Source organism: Mesoplodon bidens, assembly GCF_964165515.1.
Source record: "Mesoplodon bidens genome assembly, chromosome: 15".
NCBI lineage: Eukaryota > Metazoa > Chordata > Mammalia > Artiodactyla > Ziphiidae > Mesoplodon > Mesoplodon bidens.
The window spans coordinates 69771429-69796495 of NC_138171.1; the positions used below are offsets into that span (position 1 = coordinate 69771429).

A 25067-nucleotide genomic window follows, 5' to 3' on the forward strand; every position below is an offset into this window, starting at 1 on the left:
TATAATAATGACTATAACATAATATTGGAACCAGGATAGACAAATATATCAACAGAACAAAATATAGAGTCCAAGAATAGAATCACACATATATGATAATTGATTTGCAATAAAGGCAACATACCAATTTTATGGGGAAGAAAAGTCTGTTTCAATAAAGACACTGAAACAACTGCATAGACATATTGAAAAGTGAACCTTGACCTCTACCTCGTACTACACACAAAACCGAGATGGATTATAGGTTGAAATATTAAAGCGAAAACCACAAAGTTTCTAGAAGGAAACATGAAAAAATCTTTGCAACCTTGGGATTTTTTAGGGTACAAAAGGTACCAACCAGGGACTTCCCTGGTGGTCCGGTGGGTAACACTCTGAACTCTCAATGCAGGGGGCCCAGGTTTGATCCCTGGTCGGGGAACTAGATCCCACATGCTGCAAGTAAGAAGTCCGCAGGCTGCAACTAAAAGATCCAACATGCCATAACTAAGACCTGGCACAGCCAAAAAAAGATAAAAATAAAAAAATAAAAGTACCAATCATGAAAGAAAAAAATAAATTGGACAATAAAAATTTTAAAAATTCTGCTCATCATGAAAGCGAAAAGGCAAGCCACACATATTCCACCAAAGTGGATATATCCTAAATGTTCATCAACAAGAGCATGAATCAAAATTTGTGGCATGTTGACTCAATAGAATAGCCCACAGTAATGAAAGGAACAAATCTATAACGTCACGGGAATGACCCCAATATAATGCTGAGTGAAAGAAACAGACACAAAGAAGTTCATACTATATAATACTATTCAAAAACAGGTAGAACTAATCAATGTTGACAGAAATCAGAATAGCGGCCACTTTTTGGGAGGATTGGTGATTTCTGGGGGTTGGTAATATCCTGTGCTTACATCTGGGTAATTGTCTACTTTGAGGGGCTTCCCTGGTGGTCCAGTGGTTAAGACTCCATGCTCCCAATGCAGGGGGCGTGGGTTCGATCCCTGGTTGAGGAAGTTCCGCATACTGCATGGTGTGGCCAAAATAAATAAATAAATAAAAAATCGTCTGCTTTGAAGACATTCATCAGGCTGTGCATTTACAATGTGTGCTCTTTTCCTTATGTTACATTTCAAAGAAAATATTTTTTAAAAGACAAGTAAGAACATAGACGATTCCAACAACACAACTGACAAACTCATCCTAATGGATACATACAAAATACAGTTGCAGAAGACATATTCTCTTCAAGCATGCACAGAATTTTTTTTTTTTTAATTGACCATATTCTAGGCCAAGGATATAGCCCGCGGGGCCTAATTCCAGCCTGGTGCCTTTTTTGAATGGCCTGCAAACTTAAGAATGGTTTTTACTTTTTCAAATGGTTGGAAAAAAATATTTTGTGACATGACATTATATGAAACTCAAAATCAGTCCAAAATACAGTCTTACTGGAACGTGGCCACTCTCTTCACCTGTGTCTGCTTTCACACAGCAATGGCAAAGGCGAGTAGTTGTGACAGACACTGCATGGGCAACAAACCCTAAAATGTTTACTACCTGGTCCTTTAAAGAAAAAGTTAGCTGGGCCCTGTTCTAGGTCACAGAGCAAGTCTCAAAAAATGTGAAGGGGCTGAACTCATAAGATTCGTATTCTGTGCCCAAAGAGCTATTAGTTAAAAATCCACAGCAAAAGGAAAACCAGAACAAATCTCTATGTTTAGAAATGAAGAAAGACTTCAAAATAACTCAGGGGTCAACAAAAATACTGAAATGAATATTTTAAAATATGTTAAGCTAAATAATAATGAAAATAGTGGATATTATAACTTACATGTTGAAACAGTACTCAGAGGAAATGTGTAGGATTAAATGCTTATACTAGAAAGAATAAAGGCTGCAACTGAATGAGACAGGCATCCATCTCAAGAAATATTGGAAAGCCAAAAGAATAAAATAAACTCGAAGAGTAAAGGGAAAGAAAAAGAAGGCAAAACTAGGCGTTAATGAAATAGAAACGCAACAGAGAGAATAACCAAGATCAAAAGTTGGTTCTTTGAAAAAAGTCTAATACAATTAATTGATACGTCTTTGGCAAGGTGAATCAAGAAAAGAAGAAAGTACAAATAAATAATATTAAAAATAAAAGGGGGACACGACCACAGATGCTTAGAAAATGTGTATAGCTTTTTATGCCTATTAATTTGGAAATTTAGATGAAATTGCTAAACTTCCAGTAACATACAACTTAGCTAATATAGATACAAGATGATATATAAAAACCATAATTCTATAAGCTTTAAAGTAATTGAATCACAGTGAAAAAAAAAAAACTATTTTAAAGAGGAAAAGCCATCCCAGATAGCTTTACTGGCAAATTCTACAAAACCTTTAAAGAACAAATTATTATTTTAGAGACAATTCCAGTGTATAGGAAAAGGGAAACCAAACCCATTCATTTTATTAGGCTAGTGTAATCTTAATAACAAAATCAGGAGCCAATCTCACTCATGAACATGCATGCAAAAATCCCAGCAAACTTCTAGCAAACCAATTCAATAATGTGCAAAAAATAATAAAACATCATGACCAAGTTGAGTATATCCCAGGAATATGTGTGGGTTTTCATTAAAAATCAATCTATGTACTTAACTACATTAGTAGTAGAAATGAGAAAAGTCAGAGGATAACCTCAAAAGATGTTGAAAACAGTGTTTCATAAAATTCAAAGTTCATTTATGATAAAAAAAAAATTCTTAGCCATCTTGGAATAGACGGGAACTTCCTTAATCTGTTAAAGAATATCTACTAAACCCTACAGAAACCACTAAACTTAAGGGTAAAACATTAGAAGCTTTATGTATGTAAGAGAGAAGAATGTCCCCTTGATCACATCTATCAACATCTGTGCTGGAGATCCTTGCCAATACAGTAATGCAAGAAATAGAAACAGGAGATTATGAATTAGAAATGAAGAGGCAAAACGGTCATTATTTCAGATGACATGATTATATTCACAGAATCTCCAAAAGCATCTACAGAAAATGCTCCAAATTCATAAGAGGGTTTATCAAGGTCAATGGACACAGCATAAACAGAAAAATCCTACTGCATTTCTATCTACCAGCAACCAATGATTAGAAAATGAAATGAAGAGATACTATTTACAACTGCATAAAAATATGAAGTCCATAGGAATAGATCTAACAAGGAAAGTATACAGAAATCTTTAAAACTTCACTGAGAGACGTTCCAGTAGTCTAAATATAATAAGTGGAAGGATGTATCTGTTCATGGACTAGAAGACTCAGCATTTGTTATTTCCCATCCCAGACTGATCTGTGGATTCAACACACCATATCTGATGAGCTGATTCTAAAATGTAGATGGGAATCAGAGAGGCCAGGAAAACCTAAGACATTCTTGAGGAAGAACAGGGTAGGGGCTGGCCTCATTTTATAGCAAGTTACATCATAAGCTGTAGGAAGCAAGACAGTGTGACAGAGGTCCCCTGGACCCAGTGGAGCTGAGTGGAGGGGCTTACATGCAGGAAGATTGTTGAAAACTCATTTCCCATGCTCACTGGGACACACTGCCATGTGAGGGTGGGATACTGACTTACAAGATATGATATGTCCTTGGAACCAGGGACCTATACATGGTGGCCTTTCTCCATAATCAGAATACTCACATCTAGGTATAGCGGGGGAAGGAGAGTGCCTCTCCCTTTACTCCTCCTGACCCACATGTAAGTTTTATTTATTTATTTATTTTATTATCATTTTTTTTTTTTTGCGTTACGCGGGCCTCTCACTGTTGCGGCCTCTCCCGTTGCGGAGCACAGGCTCCGGACGTGCAGGCTCAGCGGCCATGGCTCACGGGCCCAGCCACTCCGCGGCATGTGGGATCTTCCCGGACCAGGGCACGAACCCGCGTCCCCTGCATCGGCAGGCGGACTCTCAACCACTGCGCCACCAGGGAAGCCCCACATGTAAGTCTTTTCTTTTGCTCCTACAATGCTGGTCTCTGATGTTTGTTTTTAGTATGTTAGTATGGAAGGGAGCAGCAACCCTACCAGAAGAAGGCACTGTGGTTCCCCTCAGTTGGAAGAGGAAACTGCCCCTGGTTATCAGGCTCCCCAGATCACTGGACAGCAAGGTGGTACAGGGAGTTCCGGGGTGGCCTGGGTGAGTGGCTCTGCTATACAATGGGGACGGGGAAAAGGGAATCTCCTGTGCACCCCGTCCTGCTCCCACGCCCAACGGGAAATTTAATGGAAGACTACATCAAGTATTAGGCCTAATCATAACCTCAATTCATCACTTCGTCCCTGTTGAGCATGTATATTCACAACCAACTAAAGCTTCTGCATGATGACCAAATCCTGGAGATTAATAAGATTTTCCAAGACCGCTGACAAACTAGATTTCCTTTCCAGCTGTAAATTAGGAGATGCATGTGGAGCCCCTCTCATGTGCTCCGTGTTGAAAGGAAGAACAGCCGTGAGAGGAAGCACAAAGCTAGAAAGTACAGCCCCAATGATTTTCTCCTCATCCGGCCCGGGTCTAGTCCAAGGCACTTTCACAGCCAGGTTCTCTTGGCCAGATCCCGTGAAAGCAGAGAAGACTCGCATCTGCAGAGAAGTTCCTGCTGCAACACTGTGCAGCCAAACAGCACAGGGAGGCACCCAGTTGCTGGAGCAAGGACAAGGGAGAATCCTTGGGACACACAAAGTGATCGGAAATCTCCATTTGATTTGTGGACATTAATCTTTCAAGGACTCAGTCGAGACATTTTGGATAATCAACAACTGAGGTCTGTTCCAGTTCCTCATGGATGACCTCCAGCTTTCAGAACTGGAACACTGCCACGAGATCTAGGCCTGCTGAGCCCCAGGCTGTGCTGGAAGCTGTAAATGCAGAGTCTGGGTGGTGTGACTTACCCAGTTTGGTCAGTTATGCATCCCTTTCTAAAAACTAAAGGCATCTGTTCATAACAAAGATATGGCCGCGATTTTTGTGCCCAGCTCTTTGACACTGCTTTTCTCATGTAAGAGGTGGGTGACTTAATCAAAGGTCTAGGATTCCGCACATATGCCTGTAAAGTGTACACAGTCCTTCATTAATAAGCCTCTGCACACAGGTGTGACAACTAACACTCTTCTACTCAGAAAGAGGTCGACGCTACTGGGATTCAGATTCTGGACTTGGTTTGGCTACCCAGAAACCACGTTTGCTACACTTGCACCAACTGTGGACGTATTTGGAGCCCAGGGGCAGTGTGGTCTGCTCTACTGCCCTCACAGACTGGCTGAAAGGTTCAAATGCTATATTAGTAAGTGTGGTGCAAACAGTACTGTCCTAATGAGAGGGAATGTAGAAGAATCATATACTTTTGAGATAAGGGTGAAAACTTTAAAAGAAATATAAGGTATGTTTCTGAGGCGAATGTTTATTTCCAAATATTTTAATCTCTGTATATGTATAAATATGTTCTCTAAATATCAGAAGATAATATTTGGAAAAAATGGAGAATCAGAGGACTCTCAAATTTTGCCTGAAACTTCTGAAGAGTACACAGAACCTTTCTAGGCTGAAAGGGGCAGGGAGATCAGATTTCATCTGTTTCACAGTTACGTATTTGCCTGCTTTGAGGGCTATAGAGGAATACAGAGAAATAAGTCACGGCTCTTGCCCACAGGCAGTTTGCACGGAAGATAAAAATATGTATTCAAGAAGGCAGAAAGATGAAGAGAAAAAAAGAGCTTTAGGGTGAGTACAGACATAACGTTCTATAGCCAGAGAGAGTCCTCTTCTAGCTGAGAGAAGCCTCAGAAACCTTCATGTAGAAGGCGGACATGACCGTGGGCGTCAGCAGAGACTAGTGGTGGGAGGGGAGGTACACCCCAGGCAAACGGTGTAAGACGGGAAGGAAAGGGTGAGGGGGGCACTGGCTCTTTTGCTAAGGCAGCTTCCCCACCACGTACGTCAGGAGGTGTTAATCCAGCTGAGCATTAGTTGGTGTTGTGTGAAAAGATGTGCCTAAAAGGTTACAGATAAATAAAGAGCAAGGGTGTCAACAGAACCCGGCAACGGCCCGCACGCTGCTGCCGAGGGGCTTCCTGGGTAAGTCAGAGGCTGGGCACTAAAGGAGGTAAGGCAGGAGGGAAGCCTAGACTGTGGACCTGAGAAGATTGTAAAGCTCTGGAATTGGTACCTTGGGAAATGCATGGAGCATCAGAATCACTGAGAGATACAGGAAAATACTGAAGAACAGCCGGGGGACCCAGCTGACAGCAGACTCCGTGAATGCCCAGCAGAAATAACCAGCTCGTTTTCACAACCCGTTGCTGCTATATTTGCCCACCTGCAGCCTCTCCACCCACCTAATGTCCCGGGAAACCAAATGCAGGCAACACACAGCACCAGGTAAATTTTCTACGTTTATTCATGAGATGAAAAGGCCACGATGAAAGCATGCTCTTCAAGTCTGTGCGTGTCGCTAGGAGATACAACCTGGTAGAGGCCACAGAGCTAACCCGGAGATGGTCTTTGCAAACTAAGTGGTCAGGAACCAAACGCAGAAGTCAGGTAGGGAAGAATGCATGTTTTTATACTCGGAGGGAAAAGCCACATTACAAAAAGATGGGAGTAAAGCAAAGGCCTGTGAAGTGAAGAGTAATGTCAATAATGACCACAGTCTCTATGAACAGACCTTTGTGAGCTGGAAAATAATGTTAGAATAAGAGGTCAGGAAGGAAAGACACGGAAGAAAAGAGCTTCTACATATGGGCAACTAGGCATGCGGGGAGATGCCCATCCCCCCCCAGAGAAGCCGTCTGGTTACCTACCCCGAAACCAGAACCGCCTCATCACCGATGCGGACAGGGACCATCCCTGGAGATGTGGTCCTACAAGGCTCACATTGAGGGGCAGGCCTTCACGTCCACCAACCAAGGCACCAGGGCAGAGCAGTCCCACCACCGGGGACACCACGTGCCTTGCCCCGAATCCTGCCTTACGAACCGAGGAGAACAGAACCTATTTGGGGGTGTTTCATGAAAATTGCAAACAACACAGTTTCTCACGTTTCTGACCAGATCCCCAAAGTCAACCTAAAACAACCAAAAAGTTATAATGAACAAAGAGAGAATCAAGTGCCAGACTGGAACTAACGAAGGGCCAAAATGAGAGGCCAAAGGGAAAGGAGTGATTTCTGGGTGTGGTTATTCACAGGGCTGTAGGCACCGGGGGTGCTGGCTGCACAGACAGGCTGACCCTCACAGGGTCATCTGTGCGTGAGTGAGGTCAGAACCGGTGGTTTCTCAGGGCACTTCTACCCCCCGTGTCTAGGATTCCAGGACCTGCCAGTTTCCCCCTCTGGGAAGCTCAGAATCCCACGATATGAACTTCTGAACTGAGAGGGTGTGTTCTGGCCCTGCATTTGTGCCTGAGATGCCAAAGTGGGTGACAGATACATCGGTTAAAAAATTGCATTCAAGTATAACAACTTTTCCGTTGGAAAAAAGAAATATCAGTTACGTTATTTGTCAGAAAGACTGAGAAGTCCACGGACTGAAAATTTTACAAAAAGTTAAAATGTGTTAAATTCCAAGCACTTCTCATGTGCTCCATGGTCCAGGGTGGGATGTGGAGGGGGAGGCATGGCCCTGTCCTCCAGACATGCACATGTGTGTGTGTGTGTGTGTGTTTTATATACATTTTACTTCTTTTAGTGTTTGCCCTTGAGTTTGACATATACGTTTATAACTAATCCAAGTCCCCTTTCAAATCACACTTACTGCTTCACAGGTAGTGCAAGTACCACGTAACAGAATATTTCTAATCCTTCCCCCATCCTTATGACAGTGCTGCCATTCATTACTTATCCATAAGTTATAATCACTGAATACATCGTTGCTATTATTGTTCGGAACAAAATGTTATTTGTTAGATCAATTAAGAATAAGAAAATAAAAGATTTCATTTTACCTTCATTTATTTCTTCTCTAAAGCGCTTCCTTTTTAAAGTAGATGTGTTTCTGTTCTGTAACATTTTCTCTCTTTTTGATGAACCTATTGTAATATTTCTTGCAAGGCAGGTCTACTGGCTACAGATTTCCTAATTTTTGTTTGAGAAAGGCTTCATTTCTTCTTTCACTTTTGAAGAATACAGAATTCCATGCTGGTGGTTTTTTTCTTTCAACACTTGAAATATTTTACTTCGCTTGCTTCTAACTTGAATGATTTCTGGCTAGGAGTCCAATGTAATACCTATCCTTGAACCTCTAGAGTTGTTATTTATTTTCCTCTGGCTTCTTTTAAGATTTTCCCATTGTTTCTGATTTTTGGTAGTGTCTGTTTGGGCTACTTTAACAGAGTACTATAGACTGGCTGGCTTATAAACAACAGAAATTTATTTCTCACAGTTCTGGAGGCTGGCAAGTCCCAGAACAAGACGTCAGAAGATGGCTGGTACATGGACGGCTGTCTTTTCTCTGTGTTCTCACACGCAGTAAGGGGTAAGGGAGCTCTCTGGGGCCTCTTTTATAAGGTCACCAATCCTACTCCTCAGGGCCCCACCCTTATGACCTAATCACCTCTCTATCCCTACCCCTAAATACCATCACACTGACGGTTAGATTTCAAAATATGAATTCTGGGGGGTGGGGGGACACAAACATTCAGTCTGCGACGTGCAGTTTGAATGTGATATGTCTAGGTGTAGACACTTTGGTATTATCCTCCTGGGTGTTGTCTACGCTTCCTGGATCTGTGGTTTGGTGTCTGTCATCAACTTGGAAATTTTTCACATATTATAATTATATATTAAAATATATGTTATATAAAAATATCTTTAAGTTATAATTTCAACTATTTCTTCTGTTTCTTTCTCTTTCTTTTCCTTCTAGTATTCCCATTAGGGGTATATAACACTTTATAATTATCCCATAGGTCTTGAATGCTCTGTTCAGTTTTCTTATCATTTTTTCCCTTTGCATTTCAGTTTTGATATTTCTATTGACATGTCTTCAAGCTCACAGCTCCTCTCCTCACCCGTCCAGTTTATTGGTGAACCCATCAAAGGCATTCTTCATTTCTGCGACAGTGTTTATGATTTCTAGCATTTCCTTTTAATTCTTTCTTGGAGTTTGCATCTCTCTGCTTCCGTTACTCATCTCTTCTTGCATGTTGTCCATTTTTTTCTATTAGAGTCTTTAGCATATTAATCATAGTTCTTTTAAATTCCTGATTTGATCATTTCAAAATCTTTGCCGTATCTGAGTCTGATTTTGATGCTTGGTCTGTCTCTTCAAACTGTGGGGGTTGTTTTGCCTTTTAGTATGACTTGTAATGTTTTTGTTGATAGCTGGACATGATATACCAGGTAAAAGGAACTGAAGTCAATAGGCCTTTAGTGTAAGGCTTTATGTTTGTCTGGCCAGGAGTCAGGCCGTGTTTATGGTTTGCTGAAGTTGCAGATGAAGGAGTCACAGGCTAAAGCTTCCTTGGATGCCTCCGTTTTTGACTCCCCTGTTGTGTCTGGGTTTCTCTAGAGACTTCATGGATAAGGTCTCAGATGTGCAGCTCTTTTGGTTGTTTCCTGTTACTATACAAAAGTCTGGCTGATGCCATGGTGAGGTGTGGGGGAGAAGTGCTCCACGGACCTGTCATGAGGTCCCTAACCCTAATCCTAACCCTAACCCTAAAAAGCAGTCCCGTAATCAGTGAGATGGAGCTGTGATAAATGAATTCATGAAGAAAACTAGACAACAAAAAACCCAACTACAACAAACAACAAACTAATGAACTTCAAGTACAGCACAGAAAGTACGCCTCTTGTTCTGGGGGCGGTGGGCCTGTGTCCTGCTTACGGAGGAGTTCTCTACACTCCTGACACCCCAGCCTGCCTTGCCCAGCTTTGGCCGAGGGTGCGTGCAGCCGCGTGCCGGAGATTTGAAAGGCACATGCGTGTCTGCCGAGGGGTCAGAGAGCGGGCATCGTGGGCCCGAAGGCCCTTCCTGCTGAGGTCACTTGGGGCAGAGGATGAGAACTGTCCTACTTTCTGACACAAAGCGGGCTCTTCCACTGGCCACTCAGAATACATTTACACAGGCTGGCTCTGGCCAAAGGAGGAGGATAAGGCAAAAGCAGGAAGATATATTATCAAAGACCAACTGAAAGAAAGGGAAAACAATGGCAACTTTTGAGGAAAATCAATTGAGAAGGACTTCTTAATAGCCAAATTGTTGTGAAAGATAAAACAGGAGCTATGAGTTAATAATAGGCTATAGATTTTTTTCCATCTGTACTGAGGCTTATCTTATAAATAAATGTTCCTTATTATTCTTTGGCAACTGTTTGTGGGTGACTCAGATAGTCTTTCAAAACTGGACAAAAGGAATAATATAGATCTCTTGTATCCAGGGAATTCCTCAAATTAGGAGTGGCCCTGAATTAGAGAAGAAATTTGATTTTGATATAACATCTGCAAATGACAGCTGCCTTTTCACAAAGTTCCCAGTGTCATTCCTCTACTTTAAAAACTCCCAATAACGATAATAATAAATTACCAAAACAGAACATATTGCAGTAATCCACTTAATAACATATTTAGTGAATTCTGGTTATTCAGTATTCTCAGTTATCTTTTCAAAATAAATGATTCTTTACATTTTCAAAAACTAACAACTTACTTTCCCTGAGAATGTCCCAAAGTATTTTAAAATGTATGACTTAATCTCAAAAAGATTATTTGGTTGGCGTTGAGATAAATAAGAAAATTGAACATTTGAAATAAGAGAAAATTTACATAACCATGTTGCAGTCAAACGCATTCCCTTTATAATAAAGCCACGCTAGGAAAAGATTTCCTTCCAAACACAGGCGCCAACACTGGCTCCTCTTGGCCTCAAATGTGCAGATGCTCTTGTGGCTTCTGGTGCATCAGCCCTAACTAGCATTTTGAGCACTTACTCCAGGGAAAGGTCCTGGGCTAGGTGTCATTCTGGAGAGATACACACACACACACACACACACACACACGCACACACACACAACAGCTGCTGAGCCTGCAAGGGAGCCAGAAACTACCTCGACGGCAGCTTCGGGGCAACTTAGGGAAAGGATGGGCATCTAGGAACACGAGGACCCAAGGAGGGCCCATCCTCTTAAAAGGGTGCTTAGAATCCCCGGAAAGACTGTAGATACCCTGGTCCCCAAGCTGAATGTTGCACCTGAGGAAGTTAAGGTCCAAAGACATTAAGAGACTTGCCCAAGACAGCCCCCACTGTGGCAGCACAGGAACTGGAACTCTGGGGTCCCCAGCTCCTATCCTATTACTCTCTCCTGCCTGTGCTTCTTAGAAAGGACTGAATCATCACCTGTTTTCCTTCCAGGCCCATAACGACCATGGCCAAGTAAGGGGAGTCTAGAGGATGTTAACATGTTTTTCATTTACAAAATGGACACTGGTTGGGGTGACAAAGAGGACACTTTCCCACAGCTTCCTCTTGTCTTAACTGCTCCTGGTCAAGGCTTCTTCCGCTCATCTACCCTTTGGTCAGATAGTCACCAGCCAGTCACTCATGTGCCTGGAGAGAAACATGACAAAAATGCTAAAACGTACCTTCACAAATTCATACAAGCCAATGTGCTGAGTACCCATACTGTTTCCAATTACTGGAAGAAGGAAAGTAACACGGGTACCTCCTGCAGTTTGGAGGCTTTATGAATCACTTTTCTGCAGGACAAACTGGGCGCTTTAACAAACCCTGTAAATCACTCACGTTCTGCCCCATGTGTACGTCTTCTCTGACTACTGACTTAGTAATACAAGTAGGAAAACCCACAAGTCTGACAACAGCACATTTCTTTTCCGTGACCAAAGGCTACGCTATCCACATTTATGGAGACAGACTTATCTTGAAAGTAACCTAACAGTGATATTACATTGCTCAGCACACTGATTTTTTTAAAATGTATCTTTTAAAAAGTTCAGTGAAAAGCTCAAGAAGGGAGCAGACCCTCTCAGATGCCTGCCTGACACGAGCGCAGCCGTGGTCCTTCGACATACCGTTTTGCAAAGGCTGTATTATGAAGAGGAGGCGGATTCTGCCAGGCACATAATTTGTATATTTAAGGGAGGTGTATGGATGAAAAAGCGAAATATGTTAAATTTCAAAGGCCTTGGAAGCAGTGCTGTCTGTGAGCTTGTATTACAAACAGCCTCACATTATTACACAGGCTATTAATGAGGCCCAGTGAATGAAAGTACAATTTGAATATGCATGACTCTATCCAGTGAGCAGGACTTTTGTGTACTGATGAGGTTTGGTTTTTTTTTTCCCCCTCCTAAAGAAGGATTAAAATTATTCTTAGAGAAGTATGGCTACCCAGAGGCTGGTAAAGTGTACTCAGACCACAAAGTCACACCACGTTCAGATAAAAGATACAGGTCTTCCACGGACAGCTCTGATGCTACCTATCATTTTGGAAACTCGTGCACAGCCTGCCCTCCCGAGAAGGAGCTTCCTCAACTTCAAGCAGCTGCGTCATGACCATTTCTAAGCAAACATACTGATTTTGGTGGCGATCGCCAAAAGTAGGCAAGGTTAAATAAACCTTTCAAGTACAAAGCCTTCCCTTCTGTGGTAAGGCGCTCTGGTTAAAATACTGGGGAATGGGTAAATTATTGCACCAAATGGCTGAGAATTAATCTCTGCTGACTAGCTGTAATCTAACGAGGCGTCTGTGTCCCCGGGAGCCCGCGGCGCGTCCCTGGCGGTATGCGCAGTGTGTCGAGTCTGCGTGGCACCCTTTGTCCCCGCTCCCAGGCGGCCTTTCCCCTCATTGTTCATAATATCCTCATGCATCTGGGACGCGTGGAATGCATTCATACTAACAGACTTACCATTGTTTTCTCCCCGAAGCTTTGTTGAGCAAAGGCTGCATCGTGGTTACTGATAATTATATTGCTTAATTAATCAAGACAAAAAAAATTTGCAAATCATTGCCTGGTTGCCAAGCAGGGAGATAAAAAATGACAACAATACAAGCTGAAGCAATATAACAAAAGTAACAGCTATCTGATCAGAAATTCTTATATAATGAAGCTATTAATGCTAAATCGGTTAATGTTAACATTGCTCCAGGTGTCTCTACTTAGATGCGAACAAAAAGGCTAACATTATGGATATAAAAGGCCAAATGTTGCCATGGATTCTGTAACCTGATAGAGAGGACAGCCTTTTCATTTGATTAGGGAATGCAATTTAAATACCAGGGACCGAAGCCAAACAAACAGACTTTCCCTCCACAAGCCTCTCGCATTCACCCTGGGGTCAGTGGTTGGTGAACAAAAGGTCAGCCACACTTGCCCTGGAAATGTCTGGATTAATTTTATTACATTGTAATGGTTTGTCCTTTAAATGTGGGGATAACACTAAATTTCCAGTTGGCCATTATTCTCTTCTTCCCTTTAGGCTTTTTGAATTGAAATATTAAGAAAACGCTTTGCTCGATTCATCTTGTCAGAATTCATGGCCAAATTTATAAAACGTACACGTTTTTTAAAGAAACTTGTTTTCCTGCATTATAATACCTTTTCAAAAATCACTTTGACACTATGAAGTGAACTCAAATACCTTTTACGTTCTTAATTTACTATAAAAATAAAAGTGACATTTTTAGGACATTAAATGACATTTTAGAGGGCCGTGCTGAAAATGAACTAATAAAGCCAGTTAATCCATACTAAATATTAAAGAAACACATTCTCCAGTTGTGAAAGCTACAGGATACTAAATTTATTGGTTGTCTAATATTAAAATTTTCAGTCTAATTTTTTAAATTAATGTCCTTCATGGACACACGCAAATGTTATTAGCACTAAGCGCCATCTTCTTATACAAACGTGAACACTTCGCACGCACAGAGACTTGAACCAAAGATAACACAAATATTTAACATGAAGAACTTTGGCATCTTTGCTCCCTGAATAGAAAAGAGGGTTCCCTTTATGTCAGGCTTCTCACCAGCCAGAGTAGGGGCTTTTCTGAGTTCAGGAGTTGACTAGCACTGTCATTATTTATTCTATTTTCATGGTAGTAACAATAACAAAAAAAATAATAGCAATAATAATAATAATTATTATTATTATTTTTATCATTAACACTTAAGTAGCTTTTCCTCTGGACCAGGCACTGTTTGAAGCACCTTTCATTTCTTAGCTCATTTAATCCTCACAACTTGAACACTTTAGATTAGGTTATAAATCCCAGGAAATCTTTACCTACTATTTTTAAAGCTTAAAAATAGCGAGTATTTAGAACAGTAACTTTTAGCTCCTGCAGGAGGACAATTTGGAATGGAAATGAAGGTTGTATTTAATACCAAGCTGAAACACACAAAGTCATTTGCTTGAGGAGAGACTTAATACACTAAATGTCTAATTAGAAAACTAAAAAAAGAACCCCCCAAAAAACTCGCCTTGTATTAGTAGCTGCAAATAAGATCAAGTCACTGTATCAAGCACTGTTAAACCACCACTAAAGGCAGGGCAAGGACAGAGACGGAAGCCAATCCAGGTCCCGGCACTCAGGCCCTGGATGGTTCCGGCTCTCAGGCCCTGGATGGTCCCGGCTGTTCCCGTGATCGATGCCAATGGACCCTGCTGAACTGATGGGTGGCAAGGCACGTCCACTGTTAGAAGCCCCGACACGGGCCGAGCCATGGAGGCCCAGCTCTTTAGGAGTTTTCCGCGATCCTTCAGGACTGACCCCCGTTAGCAGCGGCAGAGGCAAGGCTGGATCCCATACCCACAGCTACGCACAAAATGGTAGATGTGACAAGGGGCTCATTCAACTCTTATTGTTATTGATCAACATGCCCCAAGTTCTAAATGACAATTTCTTTAAATTATAAAATCTTAAAAATTAAAAACATTTAAAAAACCATACGTGTCTTTACATTATAATTTTCAGAGTCTCAGTAATAAAATACAGAATTCTGTGCTCCTGATGAAAGATTCTTTGAAAATCCCAATTCATATTTAATTCCTATTTAGCATGTGTAATTCACATACATGTAAAGTGGCCCCTTTAGCATACTGGTATCACTGTTTTTCAGTAACAGTGAATCACATGGCAAATGCCTGTACGGGCCAGAAGAATAACGAGGTGAAAACATACCTCGGGTTTCTTCGTTATCGCGATAAAGAACATGTGATTCTTCATGGGGTAGATGATGATTGAAACGTCTCCGAAGGCGGTGGGGATGATCCCCCTGCGGTAGTCCCGGGAGTGTTCAGACCAGATGATGTGGACCTCGTCATTCCCCAAGTGACGGAGCTGCAACGGCAAATTGGTTCCTTATTAATCAGAGCGATCACAGCACTTTAGGAGGGGTCGTGGCTTACAAATTGAATTATTATACTCAGAGGCAAAAATAATTCACCACCGAAGAAGGCTACAACACCGATGCCTTCTGTGGGGGTTTTAAAAAAGCACAAGTACACGAAAAAAACACAGCTCGCCCTTCTATGAAACACACTGGAACCGAGAGAGAGGCACGTAAGCATCGCAGGTACAAGACCTTTTCTAGGATTTGTTAAAAAATTCAATTTTACTCCTGCAGCAAAGCCTTATGCAGTATGTGGCTGAGCACGTTTCTACACAGTGGACGGTGTGAGACTTTTATTCCATATTACAGGAGAGCTTCATTAGGCTCTGAATTCAATGGTTCTTCAGAAAAACAGAAGATGAGTGGAAGAGAACAGAAGCCATTATAGTACAATCCTTACCAAATGCATAAAAACTAGATTTATGACAAACCTTTAAGGAAAAGCATGTATAACACTATCTTTGTCTAAGAAACTAATGTGTTACTTAAATTTCATAAAAGACTAATACCAAGCACTAGTACCTAGCATTTGAAGAGCACCTCACTGTAGAGAAAGTCTGTTCACACATGCATTGTGTTCAGTCTTTCCACTAACTCTCTGAGGTAGGCCACATTATCTTTGTGTTGTCTGATAAGGAGGGGGGGGCTCAGGAAGGCGGGGCACACCCCTGCCAAGGTGTAGGAGGCAGGGTGGCCTGGAAGCTGGCTGGGGCTTCTGACCCACCTGGCCTCCACTGCCCATGGCCATCTAGGTTGTAGCCAGGGCAACTGCACTGTCACACGTCAACTCCCCCGGCCGTCTCGTGTATCACTTTATACACAAGAGGTCACGTGGTCCAAAAACAAGTCTGAGACTCCTGTGGCCTCTCTGAGGAGGGCTTCCCGTGCCTCCAAGGAAGGGAACCTGTGAGCATCCCTCAGGGCCCAGCTGGGTCCAATGCAAGAACACCCTCGACAAAGCTCCTGCACAGTGACTGTGTGTCCCAGGCTGGAGAAAGTGCAGGTGAGCTCATCTGGGCAGGCCTGGCAGTGTGACTCAAGCAAACTCGATGACGAAGGTGAAAACGCTGGCTGAAATTGAAGTCCTAAACCCACAAAGGCTGACTGGTGAAGGCCCTTGGACGCCTCCTAAGGATGTGAGGTACCGGCCCTGCACCCACTGCAGAAGGAGGCCATCTACCACCATGACAAAGTGTGTCTTGCTTCCTAGCTTATTTAACAGGTGAACCCTAAAAGTGACTAAATTCGGAGGCACTTTAGTACGGCAGAGATGTTATGTCAAAGCTAATGCTTTGGTTTTGTCTTGAAGTATAAAAAAGGATGCTCTGAAGTACTATGCATTTAAAACACTTTAATATAAATACAATTTCTTTATAGACTCTCTGACCACAAAGGGAAAACCTGAGATCACCCCAATAGGTCTCCTTTCTGTTTACAAGGTCACAAAGGAGGCTGGTTTGCTGCAATGCCTGCTTCTCCCTCCCTCTGTCACACCTCTGGGGACCACTGTACCTCTGCACCTACGGTGAGGTGCGAGCTCAGGTGGCTCCTAGGTGAGGCGCTCTATTCAGCTGAGTCTGAACCTGGGCTCTGGGACGCACGCCACTGCAGGCGTTGAGCACGAGGCACGACAGTGCAGAAAAATTCAACGGCGTCTACAACTTTCTAAACGCAAAATCACCCAGTACATGTCTTTTTCCTTCTCCTCCTCTCTTACGTATAAACACTAAAAGGGTAGCAGGCAAAAGGTGTACCAACCCGTTACATAAATAGTTAAAAAAGAAGACCCCGGATTTTCACAGTAACACTAGGCCATCTATCTCTCTCTTTCTCTCTTTCCATTTTTCTTTCTTTTTCCTTTTCAATAAAGCACGCAAGGAGTTCACAACGCACTCCTGAAATTCAGTCCTTTTGGAGTCAAATATGCGGTAGCAGCTCACCAGCAGCACAATAAAGGCATGTTTTTGAGGGAAATAGGAGTAGTTTCAGATGGAAACTTTGGGAGGAATTTAGAGTAGCAGAAGGGGACTGTGAGAGCCGGGGCCGCCCCGGGGTGCAAACCCACTCTCCTCGCCCCGCAGAGAGACCCAGCCTTCTGGGTAGTTTTGTGCCCCTTGATGCAGGGCTGGCATGAACTTCTGAATGGGACCAATACACCTACGAAACAGCCTTCCTGTGTGGCTGTCCCGCCACAGGCCAGCACCCCAGAACCTGGGACAGCTCCCTGGCCAGCCGTGTAAGTGGCAAGGCATTAGCTCTGAGGTAATACGGTGACTATTGAAATTTTGCGGTTATCCTCCCTTTTCTAAATTAGGTGACTCGATTACATAACCCAGTGAAGTCTCTCCTAGTTCTGTTTGCAACTATATCCTCAGGACTGGGGCAAGGGAGGACGTTATCACAGGAATGGGCCCACCCTCCCAGTGTGGCGATTCTGCAGGTGGTGATAACACGAGATTCATCATCTGAAAGCTGCTTTCAGGGTCACATGCCTCAGACCTCCGCACGCGTCAGTTTAATTAGGCAACGCACAGAACTAAGAGCTGAGGCGACGGGACCGGGACCGGTTGTTGAGCAAAGAGCAAGGACACACCCTCTTGTGCCCACGACAAGAACACAGGCAGGTAAAACAAGTAAGATCAACCCGGCCAAACTGTCAACCACGTCAGAACACACGGAAATACTCTGGAAGCTTCCAAGTGTCACTCGATTTAAAGGGGGTTTCATTACGGAGACGTTGTTTTGTGAGTTTTGGAGAATCCTGACGACAGGCCCTCAAGTGAGAAACCCGTGCACACAAGTCACGTTGACCAGAGTCGTGTGTCATCTGGACGGAGCCGTCCTTCACGCTAGCTACTGCTTCAAACGCACAAGAGGCTCGGAACGAGCGCCCAGGGCTTAAGCCTTAAGAAATGAGCTCGCGTGCTGCCCCTCCTCATCCTGACAGAGTTTTGCAGTCCCTCTGCCCGGGCCTTTCTGCCCGCCGCTGCCAGGCGGCGCGCACTGTGACACTGGCCCTGGGACACACCTAATGGGCTGACCCCCTTTCCCGACTAATTGCATTACGGCGCCAGCTGGCTCCAGAAGGAGTCGTCTGTGTGATTGAAGAATTCCTGCTCCTCAGTAGGCCCGGCTGCTACTTTTAACTAAGTAACAGGCAGGCCTGACATCCCCATTGTTCAGCTGACAGTGTGCCCATCCTAAAATCTAAGTTTTATTTGTAAATTAACCAAGAAACTTCCTGCCAGAACAGTGCTGCCTGCAGTCTGATAATGTGGGCCTTTCATCCCATCCACTCGCAGTGTATCACTGCCAATTTGTTTTTTATGTGGCTGGGCAGCCTGAGGCTATAAAAGCCTTGTAAGACATAAGTGCAATTATAGTCCTGGAGTCAAATGAATTGGACAAATCCAATAGCACAGCTCTGTCCCCACTCTGCAAACCCCTACAGCAGTTAGATTAGCTGTGAAAAATCTAATCTAGCTGGAGCTAACAAATTTCTGCAGTGAAGGATCAAGAGTTCAGTGTGGGGTTGCAACCAGATTGCAGGGTTGAAAAAGTGCCCCCGTGATGGGGGCAGGGGAGAGCAGGCATCACTTTAGAATTTTGCAGCTCATTTTTAAGCTGTTAGGGACAATTCAGTCAGAATAAGTCAAGGAACTGTGGGGCTGCTTTTCCTGTGACTGATTTTTAGTTGAGCTGTGAGACATCCTGACAGAGAGAGTTTGTCACTAATGATGCTAAATCTTGGAGCTGCAAAAGGTATCAGCTGCATTTTGATTATTACAGTAGGGAACCTTACAACCCGGCCAAGCCCCGAAAAAGTATTCATAACATGGTGTTTTATCAAGAAAACACTGTCTTTTCTCAAAAAAAAAAAAAAAAAAGTCAGTCCTACTTAGGAAATAATTTTTTTAAATGTTTAAAATATAAAGCTGTCTTTTAACAAAATAGTTCTCAGTCATATGAAAATCATAGAATATGGTGACACATTTGCAGAGTAGCAGCGATTTACAAGGTACGGCCAATAAAAAGGAGGTGTGAGTCTTGCCTAGGGTCTTGGTAATCTGAGGTCGCGTGCCTGCGGGCAGGGTCCCCTTCACTAAGAACACCGCCGCCACCAAAACCTAAGACGTGGGGGCAGCTCCCCAGGCCCTCGGGAGCCAGCACGTGGCCACCGAGTGAAAGCCTGTCGTGCTCTGTCCATCCGATACCCTTGGTCTCTGTGACAGGGATCTGCTCATGCTGTGACCCAACTTCTCAGGTCCCACTAGCTCTGCTGCCCACCGTGTACGTGGTCCAGGCGTCCGTGGCTGCAGTGATGAAAGAGCAAAACCGCGGAGGAGAGAAATGAGGCAGGTGCATTGAGGCCCCCTGGCCAGGATCAATCACCTGCCTAACAGGCCGGGAGGAAAGAGTCCATCAGACTGGTCAGCAACAACGGGGGCTGCCGGGTAGGGATGCTACCAGCCCCACGCTCAGCCATTTCACAGGCATTGTTCACCTACTGCCCAGCAACCCTGGGACGTGGGCTGTGTTTTTTTTTTTTTTCTTTTTTTTTTTAATAAAACTTACCATCTATCAAATTGAGAAACTTAAATGTTATGAGGATAAATGGTGGTATACTAACTTTGTGGATTCATTCTATAGTAAATTTTAACTTTCTCTTCCTCTTATAGCATCAATTCAGGTCAAGACTGAGATTTTAAATCCATATATATATATAAATCCATAAACACAGATAAATAAATAAATAAATAAATAAATATTCATCGGTGATGAGGAAAATGCAATTTAAACAATAATGACATACCATTTTTATGTGAGGTTATGGAATTATTAACTAATGCCACTGTGGTAATCATTTTGCTATATATGTGTATCAAATCAACACTTTACACACCTTAAACTTACACAATGCTATATGTGAATTATACCTTAATAAAGCTGGGGAAAAAATGAGATACCATGATTCTGTTTTTGGTGAGCACCCTGTTCTGGCTTATAAACTGCCACCATCTTGCTGTGTGCTCACATGACCTCTTCTTTGTTCTCCAGGAGACAGCAAGTGGGCTGTGTTTTTAATCTCATTTAATAGATCGGAAAACTGAGGTACGGGCTGGTGAAGTACCTGGAGACACACTTGAACCCTGGCTACAGCCACCATGCTAGACACCCCCACCCCGTCTCCCTGCCACCGCCCATCAGGCATGGGAATGGCCTGCTTTCCACCCACCAGGTACTGCCCTAGGTTTCTGGCATCCTTGCAGGAAGAGAGTGGGTGTGAGGCAGGGATTCCGGACTCTGCCCCCCACCAGCAGGCGAGGCCCAGATGTTCTCATCTGCAAACGGAGACGTGGGTCAGATTCCTAGGCTTCCTCCCCAGAGTAAAAAGTCCTCTTCTCTTGGGATGTCTCTCACTTCCTGCAAGTCACCTGAGGTGGACATCCTGCAGGTTAGAAAGCATAGGGGGAACCCTGCAGAGCTTTCTCAGAGGTGGAGGAGGTTTCCTTTGAACTCTGGAGAACAAGAGGTGGGGGCCCGAGAGGAGGGCAGCCAGGCAGCAGCGCACCTGCACTCGCCATTTTGACAGTCATTTGCTAAAAGCTGCACCCCCGGCAGCCCTGGTTGGGGGTGCCTGCTTTCTCTGACCCCATCAGTACAGGGTCCTTACGTCAGATGACCTTGGCCAACCCGAGAGGTTGACAGCGTCAGTTTCTCTGTTAACAGTCATGTGAGAGAAGATCCAAAGTTAACAACATTTAAGACCCTTCCTTTTCCTAAATCTTAATCTCAGGATTTAAGACTTAAACGACTGATTGCTTTTCATGCATTTCTTTATCTAGTTTGTGCCAAGCTGGACATTTCAGACTCATGACAAGAGTAGCTTGAGGAGAGCGACCCCAAGGTCGCATCCAAAGGAAACCGGTCTCCGTGTACATCAGGCCATGGCCTTCACTCTGTCCCAGGTGTGCCTCACCTACAAACCAGGGCTGCCAAGCATGCTCCCCAAGGAGGCCTTTTACCTTTTTGGTGAGCGAATCATCTGAGTCTGATGGCATCCGAGTTGAAACGTGGAAAATCACTTCCACGGTCGAGGTAGCGTAGTAGGGGGCAGTCTGGCCCGTGCTGCCGTTGCGTTGAAGTCCGCCCATGAACCCGCAGTGGGTTGAGAGGTCCACCTGACACAGTCACGAGGGAAAGGAGTGGAGGTCAAACGGGAGCCGCTCTTATTCACTTAGCAGGAATGCAGAGTTTTTTAAAAATCTCAGTATGTTCATTTTTATAGTTTTCTGATTATAAGCAAATGTAATACAAAGTTAGATGACATTAAATATTAAAGAAACATTAACAATGAAAGGCCTGCAAAATCCTACCAACTTAAGAAAACCACTATCAAAAGTTTGGTGCATATTTCTCCAACTTTATCCCCTCCTATACCTAAATATGAATATATGTATAGACACACACGGAGCTCCCCTATTGCTGGATTTGTGGGATTTTCTGTTTTCTCAAACCAGAAGGAGCATTCAAAGCAGTGTTTCAGGTCAAGGGGTACAAAAGTTTCCAAACTTAACAGCCATTCCTAAATTGCCTTTCAAAAGGGTTGTTCCAATTTATACCACTGCCAAAAGTCTCTGAGTTATAATTCTTTTTCAAGCTATGTGTGAATGTTCACTTAGTCAGTGCTTAGGTTCCATTTTGGTATTTTCTTTCCTTTTTTTTTTTTTTTTTACTTTTCATAAACTATTATTCTTTCAGTAAAGCACCTGTGGTAACACAATTGGAAAAAGAAAAAGAAATGGAAGAATTTCTTCTGTGCCAAAGACAATCAATACATACACTGAATTAATGTTCTAATCTTTTCTTAAAACTCTAGTTAAGAAATGTATGGTTTAAAAATGTTGGTTAGGACTTCCCTGGTGGTGCAGTGGTTAAGAATCCACCTGTCAATGCAGGGGACACGGGTTCGAGTCCTGGTCTGGGAAGATCCCACATGCTGCGGAGCAACTAAGCCCATGTGCCACAACTCCTGAAGCCTGCACGCCTAGAGTCCATGCTCCGCAACAAGAGAAGCCACTGCAATGAGAAGCCCGCACACTACAACGAAGAGTAGCCCCGCTCACCGCAACTAGAGAAAGCCCGCGCGCAGCAACGAAGACCCAAGGCAGCCAAAAATAAAAATAAATAATTAACTAATTTTTAAAAATGTTGGTTAAATAATCAGTATATTCTATGACAAGTAAGAAGTCATCTTATCGGTAAGATGAACAGTTTATTGAAAGTTCAGTAACTCTTTTAGACTAAAACTGACTTGACATTTCAGAAGTATATGGTCTTGACCTTGATGTACCCTTACCCTGTCCCCACCTCCACATCGGTCCCTGCGCTAACACTCAGTTCTCAGAGTTAAGTCTTGCTTAGGCACCCAGAGAGCTTCCCACAGCATAGATAACCCAGAAACCAAAACAAAAGTAATAAAAAGTAAGAAAATTATTTCAGATATGCTGATTTCCATTTTAACTACTCTGAATTCTTTTAGATTCGGGGAATATGTTCTGGAGACAGATATATGTGTGTGTATGTGTGCATGTGTATAAATGTATAGATGTCTTTTGGTCAGACTATGACTTAGTAAAGAAAAAACAAAATTTTAAAATATCAACCATCCTGGGATCTACCTTAGGGAAACAGGTTGAGAGTTAAACCATCATGGCTACCGTCAAGTCAACTTTTTACTTCATCCAACTCTTCATTTTTCACCATTGATTTCTTTTCCAACCTCCATGTAGGGACCAAAGCCATTGCTTCTCTGCCCACTGTCCTCTCTTACTACACACTGTCTATAGCTGGGAGAGCCGATCTGACTATTCAGTTCTGATGAAAAGCAAATGAAATCATATTAAGAAGAAAGTTAAGGGGAAACAAAAGTTGGTGTATAAAGTACAAAAATAACTGATAGAAGATGTCAAATTCGATATATTCTTCAACTCCAGAACTCTACCCATGCTATATTTGAATGTAAAAACATACGTAAAAATTTAGACCATCAAGGACTAGTTTACGTACATCCTTAAATAGCACTGATGGATAAATGCCTCCTGAATGAAATGAATTACCTCCCATCCCAGTCCAGCAACAAAGTCTTCGTACGCTCGGCTTCCTCTTTCATTGGAAAGGATCGAGCACTTGTCTTCTTGGCCGTCAGCAACGTAAAACACCGCGATTTTGTGCGTTTCACGGCTGTAATTTTTAGATTTAAAGGAGTTAGAACACTTAGATACAAAAGTTTGTTTCACTGCTGCCACCTATGCGTCTACTATACAGCTTCCACTTGCTGAGAACCTACGAGGGGTCAGGCACTGTTCCAAGAGGGCTCAACACACGTCTCATCTATCCTTGCAGACGCCCTAATGAGACAGGTCTGATCATCACCTCCTCGCGGACACGGCGGAAAGGAGGCACAGAAAGTGACAGAAAAGCACTTGTAGCAAGCAGGACACCGGGAGCTGAGACAGGGCAGCCTGGGCTCCTGAGACCACTCTCTCAGAGGTATGATGTACGAACAGCATGTAAGAGCACATGGCTTGACAAATTCTCTCCAACTCTGGTAAAAATATACCTTTGAAAGCATTTCAGAGAGCTATCAGTTGTGAACAGATCCTTGTGACCACACATACTTCACTTCCCACACTTTGAGATAAGGAAACCGGGGAGCTCCCTGATTGGAACTGTAAAATTGGCAGAGACTTTGTGAGAAACGGAAACTACTTCTTCAAAGCAGAACACACTTAGGTACTTTCTTTGTGAGGGGCGGCACGCGCAGGGTGGACAGCTGTCCAGGGAAACTTCTTTGGACATATAAACTGTTCGTCCACTTCCTCCACGATGGATTTGGGGCACTTTGCTGTTAAATCAGGTAAATGTGACACCACGTTGAGGAAAGCAGCCCTGCTTCTTAAACTTTTGTGCATCTAGCAAGGTCCTTGGTGCATAGAAGTTGCTCAGTTAAAACTCTGTTGAATTGACCAGAGATACGATGATATATTTGAACATGTCAATAACCATTTCTATAAACTATACCCTGGAGTAAAGTGTCAAAGTCACTAGACCTACACCAAGTGATCTGGAGACAGTTCAGAGGCAAAGACACCGCTCTTATTGGACCAGAGCTTTAATCAAGAACCATTCCGCACTTCCATCACCCAAGACCTTGACTCCAGTCTCTACGTTCTAAAATTTTAGATGATCATTTCCAGAGCAGTTCCACTCTTCTCCTGATTTTTACCATACACTTTGAAAAAATCTCATAGGGAAAACTACCAAGCACTTAAACAACGTGGAAATGTTTCTGTTGCCTTCTCATTCAATACCTCAACATTATAATCCGATTAGACATCAACAGTGGTGGAATCTGGGCTCTGTATTTTAACATATTATCCAATATCTCCTTCTGCAGGAATATTATTTTTCTACTTAATTAGCAGAATGAAATGAAACTCAACTGGAAAGTCATAAAAATCAATCAAGGAGGAGAGTACGCTCCTTTTATTTGTCTAGATAGCTTATTCATGTCCCTCCATAGTTTACATGCAATTACCACACTTAGAGGAGAAATTAGAAAATATAGAAAGGAAAAAGAAGAATTAAAAAAACCCACTAATGTTCT

At 43.0% G+C, this 25067-nt stretch overlaps 1 protein-coding gene across 4 annotated transcripts in view; it reads right to left on the reverse strand.

Moving 5' to 3' along the window:
* Window positions 1-25067, reverse strand: part of RALGAPA2 (Ral GTPase activating protein catalytic subunit alpha 2) — a 287179-nt gene that overhangs the window by 83124 nt on the left and 178988 nt on the right. For all 4 annotated transcript variants that reach the window (XM_081256663.1, XM_081256662.1, XM_081256661.1 and 1 more), the window contains 3 exons: window positions 23518-23641; window positions 21424-21579; window positions 15187-15345 (listed from right to left, as the gene is read on the reverse strand). In XM_081256663.1, coding sequence (XP_081112789.1) covers window positions 15187-15345; window positions 21424-21579; window positions 23518-23641 — 439 coding nt within the window. The remainder of the gene's footprint in view (window positions 1-15186; window positions 15346-21423; window positions 21580-23517; window positions 23642-25067) is intronic.